Here is a 20,000-nt window from a genome sequence, read left to right on the forward strand (position 1 = left end):
TTTTTTAACAATTCAAAGTTTTAAAATATATTTACATATATGTACAACTATCACTAGAGTTAATTTTAGAACATTTTCATCACTATAAAGAGAAATTAATTCTCTGACCTTAACTGTTACCTACCCATCCTTCCTCCAACCCTCCCCAGACCCACGCAAACACTAATCTATTTTCTATCTCTTACAGCTATATGCTTGTTCTAGACACATCGTATAAATGGAACAATATAATACGTGACCATTTGCATCTGCCTTATCTCATGTAGCATGATGTTTTCAAGGTTCATCCATGTTGTAGCACGTATCAGTACTTTTTTATAGCTGAATGATATCAATACAGCTGACTAGAAAACTGGAATTTACTTACGTGTTTAGGGGAGAAGAATATACTTGAGAAGGAAGAGTATTTGGCATGTGGGACAAGCCAATGAATGTCCACTTCAGTTAACATATGTTAAGCCCTTTATGTGCTTGATTATACATATATAATATATATAAATATATAACATATATGCAATATATATTATATATAATATATATAAATTATATATATGTGCTGTTGTGAACAGTGTGTGTATATATATGCATATGCACTTTTTTAAAAATTTTAAGTTCTGGGATACATGTGCACAATGTGCAGATTTGTTACGTAGGTATACATGTACTGTAGTGGTTTCTGTACCTATCAACAAGTCATCTAGGTTTTAAGCCCCACATGCATTAGAAATTTGTCCTAATGCTGTCCCTCCCCTTGCCCTCCAACAGGCCCCAGTGTGTGATGTTCCCCTCCTGTGTCCATGTGTTCTCATTGTTCGACTCCCACTTGTGTTAGTTTGCTGAGAATGATGGCTTCCAGCTTCATCCATGTCCCTGCAAAGGACGTGAACTCATCCTTACTATGACTGCATAGTATTCCATGGTGTATCTGTGCCATATTTTCTTTATCCAGTCTATATCATTGATCGGCATTTGGGTTGGTTCCAAGTCTTTGCTATTCTGAACCATGCTGCAGTAAACATACATGTGCACATGTCTTCATAGTAGAATGATTTATAATCCTTTGGGTATATAGCCAGTAGTGGGATTGCTGGGCTAAATGGTATTTCTGGTTCTAGATCCTTGAGGAATCGCCACAGTGTCTTCCACAATGGTTGAACCAATTTACACTCTCACCAACAATGTAAAAGTGTTCCTATTACACCACGTCCTCTCCAGTCTCTGTGGTTTCCTGACTTTTTCAATGATCACCATTCTAACTGGCATGAGATGGTATCTCATTGTGGTTTTGATTTGCATTTCTCTAGTGACCAGTGATGAGCTTTTTTAATATGTTTGTTGGCTGCATAAATGTCTTATTTTGAGAAATGTCTGTTCATATCCTTCGCCCACTTTTTGATGGGGTTGTTTGTTTTTTTCTTGGAAATTTAAGTTCTTTGTAGATTCCAGATATTAGCCTTTTGTCAGATGAGTAGATTGCACAACTTTTCTCCCATTCTGTAGGTTGCCTGTTCACTCTGATAATAGTTTCTTTTGCTGTGCAGAAGCTCTTTAGTTTAATTAGATCCCATTTGTCAATTTTGGCTTTTGTTGCCATTGCTTTGAGTGTTTTAGTCATGAAGTCTTTGCCCATGCCTATGTCCTGAATGGTATTGCCTGGATTTTCTTCTAGGGTTTTTATGGTTTTAGGTCTTACATTTAAGTCTTTAATCCATCTTGAGTTAATTTTTGTATAAAGTGTAGGGAAGGGGGTCCAGCTTCTGTTTTCTGCATGTGACTAGCCAGTTTTCCCAGCACCATTTATTAAATAGGGAATCTTTTCCCCCATTGCTTGTTTTTATCAGGTTTGTCAAAGATCAGATGGTTGTAGGTGTGTGGTGTTATTTCTGAGACCTCTGTTCTGTTCCAGTGGTTTATATGTTTTTGTACCAGTATCATGCTATTTTGGTTACTGTAGCCTTGTAATCCAACAGATAAACAGAACCAATGACAAAAACAACATGATTACCTCATTCAATGCAGAAAAGGCCTTCAGTGAAATTCAACACCCCTTCATACTAAAAACTCATAATAAACTAGGTATTGATGGAACATATCTCAAAATAATAAGAGCTATTTATGACAAACCCACAGCCAATATCATACCGAATGGGCAAAAGCTGGGAGCATTCCCTTAGAAAAAGGCACAAGAAAAGGATGCACTCTCTCACCACTCCTATTCCAACATAGTATTGGAAGTTTTGGCCAGGGCAGTCAGGCAAGAGAAAGAAATAAAGGTATTCAAATAGGAAGAGAGGAAGTCAAATTGTCTCTGTTTGCAGATGACATGATTGTATACTTAGAAAACCCTATTGTCTCTTCCTAAAATCTCCTTAAGCTGATAAGCAACTTCAGCAAAGTCTCAGGATACAAAATCAAAAAAAAAAAAAAAAAAAAAAAAAAAAAAAAAAAAAAAAATCACAAGCATTCCTTCTTTTTTTTTTTTTTTGAAACAGAGTCTCGCTTTTGTTTCTCAGGCTGGAGTGCAATGGCGCGATCTCGGCTCACTGCAACCTCCACCTTCTGGGTTCAAGCGATTCATCTGCCTCAGCCTTCTGAGTAGCTGAGATTATAGGTGCCCACCACCATGCCTGGCTAATTTTTTGTATTTTTAGTAGAGATGAGGTTTCACTATCTTGGCCAGACTGGCCTTGAATTCCTGACCTCGTGATCTGCCTGCCTTGGTCTCCCAAGGTACTGGGATTACAGGCACGAGCCATGGCGCCTGGCCACAAGCATTCCTGTACACCAATAATAGATAAACAGAGAGCCAAATCATGAATGAACTCCCATTCCCAGTTGCTACAAAGAGAATAAAATACCTAGGAATACAACTTACAAGGGATGTGTGTGAAGGACCTCTTCATGGAGAACTACAAAACACTGCTCAAAGAAATAAGATTAAGACGAGGGGGGAGGGGGGACGGATTGCATTGGGAGTTATACCTGATGTAAATGATGAGTTGATGGGTGCTGACGAGTTGATGGGTGCAGCACACCAACATGGCACAAGTATACATATGTAACAAACCTGCACGTTATGCACATGTACCCTAGAACTTAAAGTATAATAATAATAGAAAGAAAGAAAGAAAGAAACAAAAGAAAAGACAAGACACAAACAAATGGAAAAACATTCCATGCTCATGGATAGGAATAATCAATATCATGAAAATTGCCTTACTGCCCAAAGTAATTTATAGATTCAGTGCTATCCCCATCAAACTACCACTGACTTTCTTCACAGAATTAGAAAAAACTAAATTTCATATGGAACCAAAAAAGAGCCCAGATAGCCAAGACAACCTAAGCAAAAAGAACAAAGCTAGAGGCATCATGCTACCAATTTCAGAATTATAAATTTTATTGAAGTTTTCCCCTTGAGTGCATGTCTTTTAATATTATATGTGATAAAACTAGAAGTGCTACTGTATCCCAGAGTAACTTAGATGTCTCAAAAAGTACAGAATTTGTATGATTATGTTAGGAAGGGAACAAGGTGCTTTCTGCATTTTTTTAATGTAACATTACTTGAAAGAACAAATTACAGAACTATGGTTATTCAGACTTGGATGCTCAGCAGATATTTTCTCAAAAATAAATCAGATGAGCTTTTTACGTCGAAGAAAACAACTAAGAGTATTTGCTGCCAGTGACAGAAACTGAGCTTTCGAACAAAAATTAGAATTTTGGGAAAGTTATATACGCTACTATGTACATGATACCTTCCCAGTACTTAATAATGAGTGTAATTTGTCAATATTGTATAATGTATCATTATTTGGAAGTTGTATACAACTCATTTTGTAAATAACCAGTTTATGATTTTACAAAATCACAGATGCTTAAAAGATTAAACTGTAAGAAAGAATATGGAATTTTAATGTAACAGAAGACAAAAAAAAACTATTAATGTTGTTTCACATTCCATGTTACAACTACCCATCAATAAATTACAAATAAACAAGTTTGAGTATGTTATCAAAAAAAGAACAGCCACAATCTCCGAAAAAAAACAAGCCTCTCATCTCTGTGAGGACAAAGTTTCTTTATGTACCAAAACAAAATCTTGCAATTGATTGCAGAGACATACTTGTCTTCTCTTGTCAGGAATTAAAGATAATTTGCAAATATGTAAAACACTGCCACTTTTTAAAATCTTTTTTTTAATATTGGTAATATTTTATTAAAATATGTTAACATGTAATGAACTTTAAGATTTCTAGTTTTTTTTTATTTTCTAGGTTTTTTTTAATTTATTTTCTATTTTTTTATTTTGAGACAATCATAGATTCACATGCAGTTGCAAGAAATAATACAGACAGAACCTATATACCCTTTACTCAGTTTCCTCCAATGGCAACATCTTGTATAAGTTTAACACAGTATCACAACCAGGAAACTGACATAAATACAATCCACTAATGTTATTCAAATTTCACTAGCTTTATATCCACTCAATTGCGTTTGGGTATGAAGTTTTTTAAAATTTTACTTTAAGTTCTGGGATACATGTGCGGAACATGCAGGTTTGTTATATTGGTATGTATGTGCCATGGTGGTTTGCTGCACCTATCAACTTGTCATCTAGGTTTTAAGCCCCGCATGCATTAGGTTTTTGTCCTAATGCTCTCCCACCCCTTGCTCCCATGCCCCAAGATTTCTGTTTTAATTGCTATATGAGACTCCTAAATCTGTGATATACAATGATAATAGTATAGTAGCTACACCAAAACCTAATATTTAATGAGCACCTACTGTCCAAAGGCCAAATGTTTAATTCACATTGCCTATAATCACCACTTACTGGCAAAGTATTGGTCCATTATAGAAGTGAGGAAATGGAAGTCACAAGAAGCTCAACGGTTTGCAAAATCTTATAGCTAATAAAAAAAAAAAAAAGAGTTTTCACTACGTTTAATTACCCTGTAAAGTTTCGATTTTAATACCTAATATGTCAAAATGTTTTTTTTTTTTCAGAGATTACTGCAATGACCTGAAAATATCGGATAATAACACTGAATTTCTTTTAAATTTCAATGAGTTTATTGATAGAAAAACTCCAAACAATCCATCATGTAAGTATGCATTAATTCAAAATGATTGCTTGAGTGTGGTTCTATTGGTTTATAGTATATCATAGGATATGAGAGTCATATTACTTTATGTTGTGCTGGTTGTTTATTTACTTTATAACTTTCTAATAGTAAAATGTAACAATTTGATCCTTAATTTTGCAAACTAAAGAAATGTTATTTCATTATTTAGTTACATCAAATTTTCAAAACAAGGTAATAGATTCTTTCAAATGGTTAAACGTAAATATGGCACGCTCATGTTAGCTCCTCTCAAATTTAGGAAATTTAATTTTGAATGATCTTTTGAAGATTTTTTATAGCATTTTGCCTGCTATATAGATAAAAACATACATTTTTATAAATTTATTTATATCCTTCAAATAATATAATGAGTTTTAATATGGGTAGAATAAAAACCAAAGTATAAATAAAGATATATCACTTAATGGTTTTCTTCCTTCCTGACATTCTATTTTCATCACAAGTTAACTTTATGTCTTAAAAAATTATGCTTCTGCAATTTTTCATTTATGCAGTAAATCAAGTTAAAATAGACCACAGAAAATTAGTAATTATTTTTTAACCATTATATTTGTCTTTCAGGTAAATTTGCATCATTCATACTCTAAGCTTAATAGAAAATTATGGATACTTGGCTTTTAAATCATTAGAAAATCTAAATCTTTTTTTTTTTTTTTTTTTTTTTTTTTTTTTTTAGACAGAGTCTCGCTCTGTCACCCAGGCTGGAGTGCAGTGGCTGGATCTCAGCTCACTGCAAGCTCCGCCTCCCGGGTTTATGCCATTCTCCTGCCTCAGCCTCCTGAGTAGCTGGGACTACAGGCGCCCGCCAAGTCACCCGGCTAGTTTTTTTTTGTATTTTTTTTTTAGTAGAGACGGGGTTTCACCGTGTTGGCCAGGATGGTCTCGATCTCCTGACCTTGTGATCCGCCCGTCTGGGCCTCCCAAAGTGCTGGGATTACAGGCTTGAGCCACTGCGCCTGGCCTATCTAAATCTTTTTTTCTCCTAAAAAATATTTATTATAAAAGCACTACCAGAACAAATACTGTACAAATGGGAAATAAGAGGAAAACCAAATTCATGGCAAAATTTATCTTCATAAATAAAATTTGGAAAAAGAATAAGTACACATATTTGACCTTTTTGGTTCTCTTTCAAAGAGGAGTCTCTTTGTTCTTCTCTCCCCCTCCCTCCTTTTCCTTCTCCTCCTCTTTTTTTTTTTTTTCAGTTATTTATCTTTCTATCAGGAAGGGTCAAACAAAGCACTTTATCAGTTATCAAAAAGGCAGAGCCCTTCTTAAAGCTGCCCTTAACTTCAATTTATTGCATATGAGAAGAAATAACTTTCTAGCTCCTTCACTTTAGCACAAATTAGTTAGTGGCTTCAGTGAGCCACTCTGAAAACCTGTCATGGGAGCCGAAGTCTACATTGATCATGTCTTAACATGTTGATTCCAAACCTTTCTACTCAGTACAAGCTCACTGAGACTGAGCTAGTGCCTTCGAAATGTTATTTTACGTCATTGTCTATTTCCTATTAACGAGTACTAGGCATTTCCTTGAGAACTGTAATAAGATTGTTGATTATTCCTTTAATTGGATACCAAAGTTATGAAACACTCATATTCCTTGCAAAGAGTTTATCAGAAATGTTTTTCTTAACATACAACTTTTCAGAACACCGTGAAAATTGGAATCACTCCTTTTTATTCCAAAATAATTGGAATCACTTATTTTAATCCAATTTTTATATCTATATCTATTTATTTTGTTTTACCTAAAGGGATTGGAGGAAATTAGAACATTGACTTTCCAAATGAACTGTTTTTTTAATGATTCAGTTTCTAAAATAATATAGTAAAAAAAAGTGTCTAGAATGAATTAAAATTTACTCCAAAATAGGGATTAAATTGATCCTTTAATCCTGGGTGTAAGGCATATTAACTTAAAATAATTAAAAGCAACAAAAATGTTTCCAGCCTATCTCACTACCACCTTGTATCGTAATAGGATGTTAAGAACATATATTCTTTATTTGAAAAGAGTCAAATTTTATCATAAATGTGAAATTTCAGAGGGTACCTGTTAGGTTATTTCAGAGCTTAATGGGTTGAGAGGAACAAGGAGAATGGGAAGAAGGCAGACGTTTTTGTTTATGTAATAATTGACCTTTGATCCTCATCATCTGTTTCCTCAATTATCTTTAAACTTGGGCTAATATGCACTTCAGTTGTTCAAGAAATGACAACCTATTATCTACTTTGGTATTGGTTCTGTGACCAATACCAGTAGATTTCAAAATCATTCTTGGGATTGTACTGCTCTGTGATACTCATTCCATTCCTTGCTCCTCAGTGGGTGGCAATGAATTTTTCATAGTCTTATTTACTCCAAGATTATCCTATGTTTTGATATTTGTGATAGAAAAGAATGAAAATAGCTTTTCTTATAACAATGAAAGTGAAAGTAGACAGTAACTTTTTGTTGAATGTTTTTACTTGATAATTTCAGAGGTAGTTCTGTTTCTATATATATACATTTTATATACATATATAAAATTTGATGTGTGTGTATACATTAAATTGTCACAAAATTATAGTGGTTGGGAATCACCATGCTACCATACAGAAATAAACAAAAACACAAAAGAAAGACGATTTCCTGTTTCTTAACATAGCTTATTTCATATTTTGATGAAGTTTACAAAATAATTTGTCTCATTTAGAATTGATTTTTCTGCTACTAAATCCATTTATTTCCTGGAAAATGTGAGGCAAGATAAACAATATAAAATTACAAAGAAAATGAATATGGAATATATTTTAAAATTCATAGAAATATCTACTCTAAATTGCTTTTGAAAATAGAAAATATATTTTTCATTATGATCATAATTTTAGAACTGTGAGTGTAACTGATGATCTCCTTTTTCTGTGTTAGGTAACACAGATTTGATTAATAGAGTCTTGCTTGATGCAGGCTTTACAAATGAACTTGTCCAAAATTACTGGAGTAAGCAGAAAAATATGTAAGTATTTGTTCTTATTAATAAAAGTATTAATAAAAGTATATATTTGTTCTGCATTTCAGTTTCGTTTCTCCTGTGGAAGTTGGGTATGAGTCTCAAAAATTTACAGTTCATTAGTAATATTTGATAATTATTTCTCAAGAAAATCACTGTACAGTTGTTGACAACTTGCATTTTCACTTGTGGGTGTTTTTCAGTACTAGTGTCTGCCATTACTCAGCTTTTCATGCACATACACTTCAGGGTGAATAAACCAAATTAAATTGGCATGATTGTGTGTTTCTGTTTGTGCTGAAGTAGGATTTCTAGTCAGTGTTTATTTGGATTTCTAATAGCACTACCATACATCCAGTCAAGAAAATCTGAATATGATTCTTATTTATAATCTCTTCTCCACCCCATTTTCAGTCACTAAATGCTAAATATTTCTCCTAGCAATGTTTTCTTCTCTACCTCATAATCAAGGCCCTAAGATCCCATTTCTAAGAAATCACAGCAACTGATTTTTCTGCCTTTAACGTTCTCCATTCCTCCACACGCAGCTCCTAGTCAATTCTCCATACAATTCATATTTACCAGAATCTAACTCCTAAAATGCAGTTCTAAGTTCAAGATACAGGTGAAGCTCTCTGACATGGAATTCAAAATCATTCATTAGCTGACCATTGAGAAACTTGTACTTGAAACTTTACCTCTTACTGTTTCTCTCCTTTTGTCTTATGTTTTTTTCTATACCAAACAACAGCCATCTCTGGTAGCTTTCCCTTATACGTACTTTCCTCTCTACAAGTGATACCTTCCTGCTTTCTGTGTCATTGCTGTCAATTCATATTCCGTGTTCAAAATGCACCTCAGTCATTATTTTCCTATGAGATGTCTTCCTTAAACAGCTTTCAAGTAACAAATTTCATACATAATTTAAATTATTAAAACATTGTTGTGCATCTATTGATATATTTACTTCCTTTACTTTAGAAACTTCTCTTTGTATCACCAACACCTAACTTTGTATCTTAGAATATGTTCAATAGAACATTTCCTTCTTTTGTCTTCTGTTCCAGCAAGGGAGTGAAAGCACGATTTGTTGTGACTGATGGTGGGATTACCAGAGTTTATCCCAAAGAGTAAGTCAAATAACATCTGTAAAAACAAGTACATTACAAAAGACTGCACCAAAGATTTGTACATTACAGGATAAGGAAGCTATTCTTCAAATAAACTGATTGCCGTTAGATTACATTGGAGCCATTGTTTACAGTATTTACATTATTAAAAGATTTTATTTCTCTGAAAAATGACATTATAAAATTCTGGAATGCTTGCTAAATATATTTGTTACCAAATTTAAGAGACATTTAAAGAGATTTTTCTCTTTGTAGATATGAGCTAAACCAGCGAAATGAGCACAATGATTATAGCCTATCAGCAATATTTATGTAGCACTTCATGGTCTTTCACTCTTCTTTGATGCATCTTGTCTCTATTATCTTCATAACAGTTCATGAAGTAGGTTGAATAGTCACCAATGCTTACTAACATTAATTGACCTATTAACTTACTTGTCCTACTACCTGACTAGTAAACAATGGAGTAAAACTAGGAGTTAGCTTTTTCTGATTCTTAATTTAGTGCTATGCTGATGCATTGCTCAGTAATGAGTATCAGTTATGCTATCAATTACCATAACTTCTTTAGACATACCTGAAATGTAGGCGTATCTGTAAAGCTCAGCAAGTCCACATAGGATAAAGTAGGTTATCAGATAGATTAAAGAATACAAATGATGAGCCATTTCCTCCTTAGGGCTGGAGAAAATTGGCAAGAAAACCCAGAGACATATGAGGACAGCTTCTATAAAAGGAGCCTAGATAATGATAACTATGTTTTCACTGCTCCCTACTTTAACAGTAAGTATTGCTTTGGAATTCAGCTTTTCTCAATCTTCTTAAAAATAAATTATTGCTACTATCTGCTTTCCCCCAAAGTCACTACATTTTATGTCAACTACTCAGAATAGTCATCATTAAAAATAGAGTATTTGCAAGGCATTAGGAAAATAGAAAAGAAACATCATTTAGTTGAAGAGGCAAAATACATACACAGCAGTCTTCCAATAATTTAGAGATAGCATATCTGTCAGGCATGCATAAGAAGTAGAAACACATGTAGATAATCCCTCATATTACAACTGAAAATGTATTGAAAAACATTTAAGGAATTAAATAAAGTAATTTCATTGACTAATTACATTTTATCAGTATTAATTATATAATTATACAATTAATAGCTTATCTTTTAAAATATTTTGAGTTATTTCCCAAAAGCCTTGTAATTTAATCCCTGAACGTCTTTGCACATAGGTACTATTTACCTTTATTTTCATAAATGGGGAAACAAGTTCAGAGAATTTCAAAGTTTTGCCAGTGACATATATCTTAGACAAAGTCAGTTTTATGTATCCAAAATCAATCTTTCCACTTCACTTCAGCAGAACTCCCTAATATTTTAACAATTGTTGTGAAAGCAGATGTAACCAAGCTAACTAATGCCCCCGAATCAATGAATACAAACCAATTCATGTATATACCAGTTAGCCTAGTATATACAAAGGAAGAAGAGAGGAAGGAGAGCACAAACATTTTTATAGTTTATAGATGCTAGAATTTTTAAGCAAAATACTATCCATCTGTATCTAATGACAGAAAATCAATATTATTAATCAATACATCTTGATAGGTGTTTATTTATTTATTTTTTAGAAAGTGGACCTGGTGCCTATGAATCGGGCATTATGGTAAGCAAAGCTGTAGAAATATATATTCAAGGGAAACTTCTTAAACCTGCAGGTAAGGATACATATTAATTACAAAAACACAACCACAATTAAATGTTACTTGGCATTTATGTTATAAACTGGCAGTGTTTATCAAGGTCATCAGAAGGTCTCAAACAACAAAGGCACGCATACTTAAAAAATTAAATAAAATGTAACTAGTTACCTATGAAGTTGGGATAAAATCAAATTGATACTACATAGATTTGAGAAATTTTCAAAACTGTGTGTATGTTTATACTCTGACACAAATTTATGGAATCAGTTTAGTATAATAATAAAAATTTTTAATGTTAGATTAGCAACCCCACTCCAGAAGTCTCTTAATACTTTAAAATACATACAAAGTTATATGGCCAAGGAGTTACATATTTGTACAAAAAAGTTAAGTTTCCAGCCCTGAGGGAAAAGATAAATATGGCATAATTATACTATATTCTACTAGGTGTCTGTTAAAGTGAATTACGTAGGGCTCAGTTAAAAACTTGCTATAAAATATATAGAAAAACGACTTTTTGGAAAAATAGGCAAGTAAACAAACATAGTAAAAGTGAGCATCAATGAGGATTGGAAGTGGGCTAGAGGGAGTGCATACAATAAGGTTAAAGCTATTAGGTTTTTTTGATTGTATGATTCAGTGTTTGAAGTTATAAAGGAGAGTATTTTGAGCCTTCCTTCTCCTGAGGGCAGCTTTACCCCATCAGTGGATCTATTACATTAATTCACTCCATCACTTACTAACTCATCCACCTATTCCTTCATTCACTCAATTGCTCATTTACTTACTAAATCAGTTATTCTCTCAGCCATTCATTTATTCACCCACTCTCCTACTAACCCACCTACTCATCCATTCATCTGTTCACTCTTTCAGCAAAGATTTATTAAGCACCTACTGCAAGCACTGGTGGAGTTAGGGAAACCTCTTAAAATATACCATTTGAATGACCTCAAGTTTATGAGGCTCTCCTGACACTAATGTTTTTTATTTAGCTTATTGTATTAGTTAATTGGTCAGGTTGTGGCTAATGAATACACTCTTTGTGAATATAAATTACAATTTATGTAATAGTTTAAGAGCTATTAGCATTATTTCTTAAGAACAAAAGACTAAAACTTCTGTAATAAACTATAATCTGATACTTGCTATCAAAATAATTAAACTATCATATTGCAAAGGTTGTATTACAGGTCATTATGCCTTTGAATTAATTCAAATTAATTTTCCAGTTGTTGGAATTAAAATCGATGTAAATTCCTGGATAGAGAATTTCACCAAAACCTCAATCAGAGATCCGGTAAGATAGTTTAAAAAAACTCTTATGCTATATTTAATGTTTTCAAAATTCAGTAGGAAAAAAATAAGGTCTTTATACAAATAAACATAAGGCAAATACGTTCTCAGTACCACTACACTGAAGCAGAATTCTGAATTCCTATTTTTTCAAAGCTTTTTGTTTAAATTAGTCAATATGTAATAAAAGTATTTCAAGGTTACAACATGCAATGCTAGTTTATATATTGATTGACATTTTCTAATTTTAAAGATAAAACTTCTGTTTCTTATGGACTAGACTGTTTAATCTCATTTTTCTACTGGATAAATTATTCCAGAATTTCTAATTATAACATGGTAATAATGTAATTAAAATCCAACTGCTAAAAAAAATGTAATAATCGGTTTTTTGTCTTTCAGTGTGCTGGTCCAGTTTGTGACTGCAAAAGAAACAGTGATGTAAGAAAACTGTTTAAAATCACTTTTGAGTACAATATTTCCCTGTGTTACTCTTGCTAAGACTAGAATGATGACAAAAAATATGCAGGAATTTTTAATCAAAGGCTAAAAAATTCTACAGAAATGTGAAATAATATATTCATTTGAATTTATATGCTTTTGATTTTGAACGTGAAATGCTTGAATTTTTAAAAATATGTATATGTCCTTGGAAGGTTAAAAAAGTAGTCATGTCAATGTGATGGTTCTCTTCGGTCTCAACGGTGTTACATTCTTTTGTACATATTTATGTTTAGCTCTATTTCTGGATAGGAAGTTTCTAACCAAAGCATCCCTATTGGTTATCAATGCAGTTTTCTCTCACCTATCACACTTTCTCTAAATTTGTTCACACTGTATTATATAGTTATAGGAAATTTTTTTTTAACTAAACCCAGAAGTATTTCAGTTTATTATAAAGTTCTAGTTACATGGATTGAGTTTTAAGTTGTCTTGTATTACTTTCACATCTGTTTGAGAAATTGAAAAAGGAAATGTGAACTTTGTTCAAAAGTTGAAGATGCTCTAATTCTAAAAATTGAGTAACAATGATGAAACGATATTTTCTTCCAGTCCTCTTATGTGTGTCTGCATATCTCCAAGGGAAACAGGAGGTTTATATCATCTTTATCACTCCTACTCGTGTGGAATTATGAGCCAATAATTTCAATAATTTTTGTAACTTATCTATTTGACATAGACTATGCAGTAGCTGTTTTAAGAGCAAAAAATTTACTAATAAGCTGCTTCCACATTAGGAAAATGAAATGCATTACATCCTCAACTTTGAAAACAACGTTTTTATTTGTGATTTTATTAAATACAAATTATATTGATTTTCATACATTAAAACATGCTTTAAACTAGGTAGGAATTTATCCTATGTTTCTGGGTGAATTAAGTATTTTCTTAACCATGGACATTTTTTGTTTTGCATTTTGCTTTTAAATCTCCAATTATCCAACTACATATTTTCAAACTGAAAATATGAAATAATTATAGTCTTATAGTACTGACGTGTTTTAAGTCTGTGAAACAGGATAACTAAAATGATTTTTTTTAAATATCTTTTTGTTGAAATCCTAAGTATGTGTTTAAATCAGTTATTCATTATTAAATAATTATCCACTTTTCTGGATCATTTAGATGACACGAAAGTGGTAAAAAGATTATTTCGAATTTGCTTTTATGATTTGTTCAGACTGAATTGACAGTCTCAAATGGATGGTTGGTGTTGGATTATCAAGCATGATGGTTTGATATAAATCTATGCATGCCTTTATTTCACCAGAATTTCATGAACATATATATACGTTCAAGAGAAGATAGTCATTTAAAATTTTCTATTTTTTATTGCTCTAATCATGTACATATAATGGGGTAAAGACAATACAACCTCCAAACCTTTCTAAAAATGTGTTAACTGTTCATTTTATTTTGGTAGGTAATGGATTGTGTAATTCTGGATGACGGTGGGTTTCTTTTGATGGCAAATCATGATGATTATACTAATCAGGTATGTGCCTGAAATAAGAGAGAATTAGGCTTTCCAAAGTGTGTTTCCCTGATCAACATTACAAAACCTCTTTCAGTGTTTTAGAAATTGATGAGATGTTTTGTTTCTATCATAAAATAATTTGTAAAATGCTTAATATTATGTAAACCATTAAGAAAGGCGTGCTAAGTCTAGTTTTTATGTTATTTGATTTTACATTTTAGTACTGGTATCATTAAAACATACAGTTCAGAATTCTAGCATGATATGACCTTTTTAATCTTTCAGATATTTAGAAAATTTTCACTTCAAAATTTGTCAGTTGATGATATCTAATTTAATATATAGCTGGTTAAAACTGATGTGATTTCTAGTTTCAAATCTGCAAATTAGCAGCACATAGGCTATTTACCTCATACAAGATTTTTAACAAATTTGAATTAGATGCCAACTAATTTCGCTTCTGAATCTGTATTCCTGGCTTCTCTTTTTTCGAAAAAGCAAAAGAGATCTCAACACTGGGCTTTTTTTGTTTTCTGGATGACAGTGTTTATGGGCTGAAGCTGATTAACTCGTGATTGCCCCTTTAGATGGGACTTGTTCCAGTTCATCACAGTCCCTACAAGTTCTTTTTCTAGGCCAGCCTGCTCTCTCATTTATGCTACTTTTCCATTCCCCAGGGAGGCATTTGATCTTTTTTTTTTTTATTGTATATGTTTAAGATGTACAACAAAATGTTTTGATTTGCATAGTTAAGTGATTACTGAAGTCAAGCCAATTAACATATCCATCATCTCAGGTTGTTAACCTTTTTTGCAGTATGGTAAGAAGACTTAAAATCTACTCTCATCAAATTTCTGGTAGACAAAACAGTATTATTAACTACAGTCCTCTGTTGTATATTGAATCTCTAGGCTGATGCATTCTACATAACTGCTTCTTTGTACCCTTTGACTTACACCTCTTCATTCCCCACCCCTGTTTTATTCATCTGGGAGGCATTTGATTGTGATTTAGTGCTTAGTAATGTGTGTCCATTCCTTCCACAAATAAAACATCACACAGCCCCACTGAGTAATGAGAACACTTACTCTCATTTTAATTTGTTCACAGTGTCATATACAGTTTCTCATTTGCTTTTGTTTTTAAGCTCCTCGGTTGTAGTTCAGTTTCTCTGTATTATTTCTTTTCACTGTAGTGGTGATTCCAATGTTCATTTTTGACTTACATTTTAAGTACACATTGCTTTATGATTTTTTTCTTCACCAGATTGGAAGATTTTTTGGAGAGATTGATCCCAGCTTGATGAGACACCTGGTTAATATATCAGTTTATGCTTTTAACAAATCTTATGATTATCAGTCAGTATGCGAGCCTGGTGCTGCACCAAAACAAGGAGCAGGACATCGCTCAGCATATGTGGTCAGTAATATCCACAGTCTAATCAATTCTTCTCGAGAGGATACTCAAGTGTCCTCAGTATCAAGTAGACTACTGAAATGACTTTATTATTTTATTTTATAGCCATCAATAGCAGACATATTACAAATTGGCTGGTGGGCCACTGCTGCTGCCTGGTAGGTCAAAATTTTAGTTTTATTGGTAATGAAAGAAGTTGTAAAATAGAAAAGCATCTGATGAAAATATAGATTTAGGGGACACTCAAATTTTTTATTAAGGGAGTTAAGGTTTTTTCATTCTCTGCATCACTTATTGGTAATATTGATATTTTTTCCTAAGTGAACACTATAAAATTACCATTATTCAGTTTCTCATATGAAAACAATGTTATGTGGATGTAAACTTCAACCTCTTTAGAGTCTTCTTTCCTCTACACATCTATTGAAATTCTTTTCATTTGTATTATTTATAAAAGTATTACACCAATTTTAGGTGTATTGATCTGTAAGAAGTTACAATTTAATTGTCTTTAGTATCCAAGTTGGATGTCTGCATGCATCAAATTCATGGCATGATGGCAACCTTCTACCTCTTTACTATTGATACAAGTACTGGTATCATTTTAGGGGCATCATGTTGCTGAAATGGATCTAATTGTTTCTTTTCACCGATTCTACCTTCCAAACCTCCCCCATCCCTCACCTGTAGACCCTACAACCTATGAAAATAAGACATTCAAATGGTCAATTGTGGCACTATGGAAAGTCTGGAAGATCACATTTCTTATTGTTTAGTTGTAACTAAACCTGTTACGTCTGGGATCCATGATCTCCCTCTTCCTTCTCTCCCCTCTGATTTTTTTTTTTTTTTTTTTTTTGGTATCATCACACTGTATTGTTAGCCCTATTCCACGTAGATTAATGTACAATATTCATTTGATGTTGAGGTTTGCCCAGCTAAAATTAAGTGATGATATCATTAAAGCAGCAAAGAAGATTTTAGGATTTTAAAATTTTGAGATTTTTTGAAAGATTTAGAAAATTCTGTTTTATTCTGAAAAATGGTATTTTCTGATGTGATTTTATATATTAATTTCAGTAGGCTTTTAAAATTTCATCATGACCCGGAAATACTTTCTTGATCCTATATCCCCTCCCACCCCCACTTGTTTTAAACTAAATTCAGTTCTAGAAATTTGGCTCAGTTGTCAGTTACTATAAAACTGAAATGTGCCATATCTCTCTATATAATATGTATATTTTGTTTCATGAAAGTTACATTACATATTTACAAATATTTTCTGTATTACAAAGTAAATAGGTAACAAATTCAAACCCATGGTATAAACAGTGTTGTTTCTTTGTTGGGGGCGGGGGGAATTCAAAAAACGAATGGTTTTAAAAGCTAAAATAAGGAGATGTAATGAATGTAAAAACCTATGCGCTGAAACACTGACATTCTCCTTCTTAGAGTGAACACTTCTGCTTGATAATATTGCCTATTAGGCTTCTTAACACACTGTGTCTCACTTGGTCCAGAACAAGATCTGAACACTTCTGATTTCATGACTTCTTTGACACATTCAAGAAAGGTTACAATGTGTTATATAATTTTAAAAATACTTAAATAAAAACACTCCTAGCCTTTCTTCCCAGAAAGATAAAGGGAAACAGTATGTGTATGTGTATGTGTGCATGTAAAAACACATTTTTCCCTAGATTTTTATTATTATTTTTTTATTTGAAAAATTCAGGTCTATTCTACAGCAGTTTCTCTTGAGTTTGACCTTTCCACGACTCCTTGAGGCAGGTATGTAAATGCTCAGACCTTGTCACTGTCATAACAATAAAAATTATTTGGGGGGATATGCTTGAGTTCAGCAAATTCAGAGAATATTTGTGTGAGAAAGAGAAAACAGATCACCCATCTCATAATTTTAGAGCTAGAAACTTTTTGTCCAACCTTTCCTAATGTCTTAGAAATTACTTAGGTCACATTGGCCTTGATCTCATAGCCATCATGTATTTAAATTAATTTATTCTATTGATATTTATCAGGCATCTATTACGGGCTGCCACGATATTACACAGCGGTAAACAAGCCAGTCCAGGCCTCCTGGTCTTAGACATTTATTTTGCTCTGTGAGAAGTGAAGACTCCAGGGGACTGACTACAGTGGCCCCTCCTAATGGTGTTCTTTGTTTTTACCCCCCTCTCCCCACCCAAGTTGAGATGGAGGATGATGACTTTACAGCCTCCCTGTCAAAGCAGAGCTGCATTACTGAACAAACCCAGTATTTCTTTGATAACGATAGTAAATCATTCAGTGGTGTATTAGACTGTGGAAACTGTTCCAGGTAATTTCTTTCTTTATTTTTGGAGTCGTCCTATTTCATTAAGAAATTGTATATACTGTTATAATCATTACAGAAAAAACTGAAAATTGTGTTGGAGCCAGAGATGTGAGTAATTGTTTTAAGTTGAAATTGTCAGAGATCTTTAGTTTCTCTGTAGGCTTTTAAAATTTATAATTTTTAAAATTCTAACTTTGATAAGCTGTTATTTCTTCAACTATAATAATAATTACATGATCAAGATAATTACTTTCTCTTTAGGCAGAACATAGAGAAATTTGATATTTTAACTTTTTTCCTAAAATAACCCATATTAAAAATTTCTAATATAAAGTTATAAAATTAAATATATTAGTAATTCTAAATAATTCTAAGCCAAATATGAATTATTTTTCTATATGGTAACTAAACAGATTTACAAAAAAAAAGTCTTGTTTTGTTTTGTTTTTACTTCTAGTCTTCTCTGACTTGAAGAACTGAATGTTATCTTTATTTGAATTTGAAGGAACTGGGAAAAAATACAATTTTCTGAGGTCATGGTTAATGTTTAGTCAGTATCCATAAAATATCTTTTAAAATGTTGGGAAGAGATGGAGAATTTAATTTTATTGTAATGAGGATACAGGAGAAAGGCAAGATGGGGATTTTGAGGGGAAAGTAATAATTAATGCCACAAGATTCCTGAGAAGAGAGCAGCAAGTCACAGCTTACAAAGCACAGAGTAGAGACACTTTGTTTTTAGAGGTGGAGGGCAAGTTATTTTAGAAGAAATGTTACCATAGCAGAAGAAGAAATAGGAGGAGGTGAGGTAATCTGAGATTATGAAAGTGCCAGAATAGTTTAAAAAATTTTTGCAAGAGGGGCTAAGCAACCTCTTATGAATTTTTAGTAGACGTGGTATGTTTTATGACTTTCTCTAGCATACCTCTATGTCCAAGGAGGAGGTAGAATATATGAAGAGGAGAAGAAAGGGGAGGAGGAGTCAAGCATGAACTCACAAAAAAGCAGACTATCTTGTTTAGAGGAGATTAGCGTATCAGGCTATGGACCTCAGGAAATGGAATTGTGGCATGTTTATTGGATACATCAGAGTTTCACAGTCATTGGCCTTTTATTAATTGACATCCAGCAAGAGCAACGTGTGCTTAAAGAAGTAAGTTAAATTGTAAAGTGAAGGTCAATATAACCAAGACATTAAATTGAATCATACTTTCCTTTTGATTTGTGTTATGGAAATCAAAGCTTAACAGAGCAAAAAGAAAATCCCACTTTTCTGCAAAATGTATAATGATGAAGAAATTACTTTTTTAGTGATATATATTTACATTTTCTGTGTTGGTTACTAAAGTAAGAGCAGCTTAAGGTGTGGACAAAACAGGGGATGGAATTCAAAACCCTTGATTCTGTCCATGTCTGTGTTGTCCAATACAGTAGTTACCACCCATAGGTGGCCATCAAAATTTCAATTACAGTTATTAAAATTAAAATTTTGTGCCTCAGTCACACTTGTCACATTTTAAGTGTCCAATACCCCTTGAGTGGTTAGTATTTACCATACTGGACAGTGCAAAAAACTTTTCCATCTTCACAGAAACTTTGCTTAATAGCACTGTTCCGGACTTTTCTCTGCCCTTAGTTTGGGCAAGATGCCTAGACATTTTTGTATTCCCTGTTGTGTTATCTGTAAAATAAGGCAACTTTGGCATATTTTCAGTGATAAGTATCACAATTATTTGTAAGTGTAAAGAAATTTTTGTATGTGCATCAACAACTAAATAGTGCTTATTTTGCAATGAGAACTAATACTTTAAAATGGTCACACATAAAACATCTATTGCAATTTTTTATTCATTTGACATAGGTAATATTTTCACACTAATAAATGAAACTTTTTTTTTCTTCTAAAATCATACTCCTGTTGTGCTTGGAATGGTTTATGTTTCAAATGTCATATTTTGTCTTTCATTTTAATATGTAAGAATC

General features: G+C 32.7%; 1 protein-coding gene across 4 annotated transcripts in view; it reads left to right on the plus strand.

The window, feature by feature from the left end:
• Positions 1-20,000, plus strand: part of CACNA2D1 (calcium voltage-gated channel auxiliary subunit alpha2delta 1) — a 503,324-nt gene that overhangs the window by 469,689 nt on the left and 13,635 nt on the right. For all 4 annotated transcript variants that reach the window (XM_025380146.1, XM_025380148.1, XM_025380147.1 and 1 more), the window contains 12 exons: positions 5,017-5,114; positions 8,074-8,161; positions 9,223-9,285; positions 9,965-10,068; positions 10,921-11,007; positions 12,225-12,292; positions 12,691-12,729; positions 14,213-14,284; positions 15,533-15,685; positions 15,788-15,840; positions 17,418-17,473; positions 17,891-18,020. In XM_025380146.1, the coding sequence (XP_025235931.1) occupies positions 5,017-5,114; positions 8,074-8,161; positions 9,223-9,285; positions 9,965-10,068; positions 10,921-11,007; positions 12,225-12,292; positions 12,691-12,729; positions 14,213-14,284; positions 15,533-15,685; positions 15,788-15,840; positions 17,418-17,473; positions 17,891-18,020 (1,011 nt within the window). The remainder of the gene's footprint in view (positions 1-5,016; positions 5,115-8,073; positions 8,162-9,222; positions 9,286-9,964; positions 10,069-10,920; positions 11,008-12,224; positions 12,293-12,690; positions 12,730-14,212; positions 14,285-15,532; positions 15,686-15,787; positions 15,841-17,417; positions 17,474-17,890; positions 18,021-20,000) is intronic.

This window comes from Theropithecus gelada, chromosome 3, assembly GCF_003255815.1.
Source record: "Theropithecus gelada isolate Dixy chromosome 3, Tgel_1.0, whole genome shotgun sequence".
Lineage (NCBI taxonomy): Eukaryota > Metazoa > Chordata > Mammalia > Primates > Cercopithecidae > Theropithecus > Theropithecus gelada.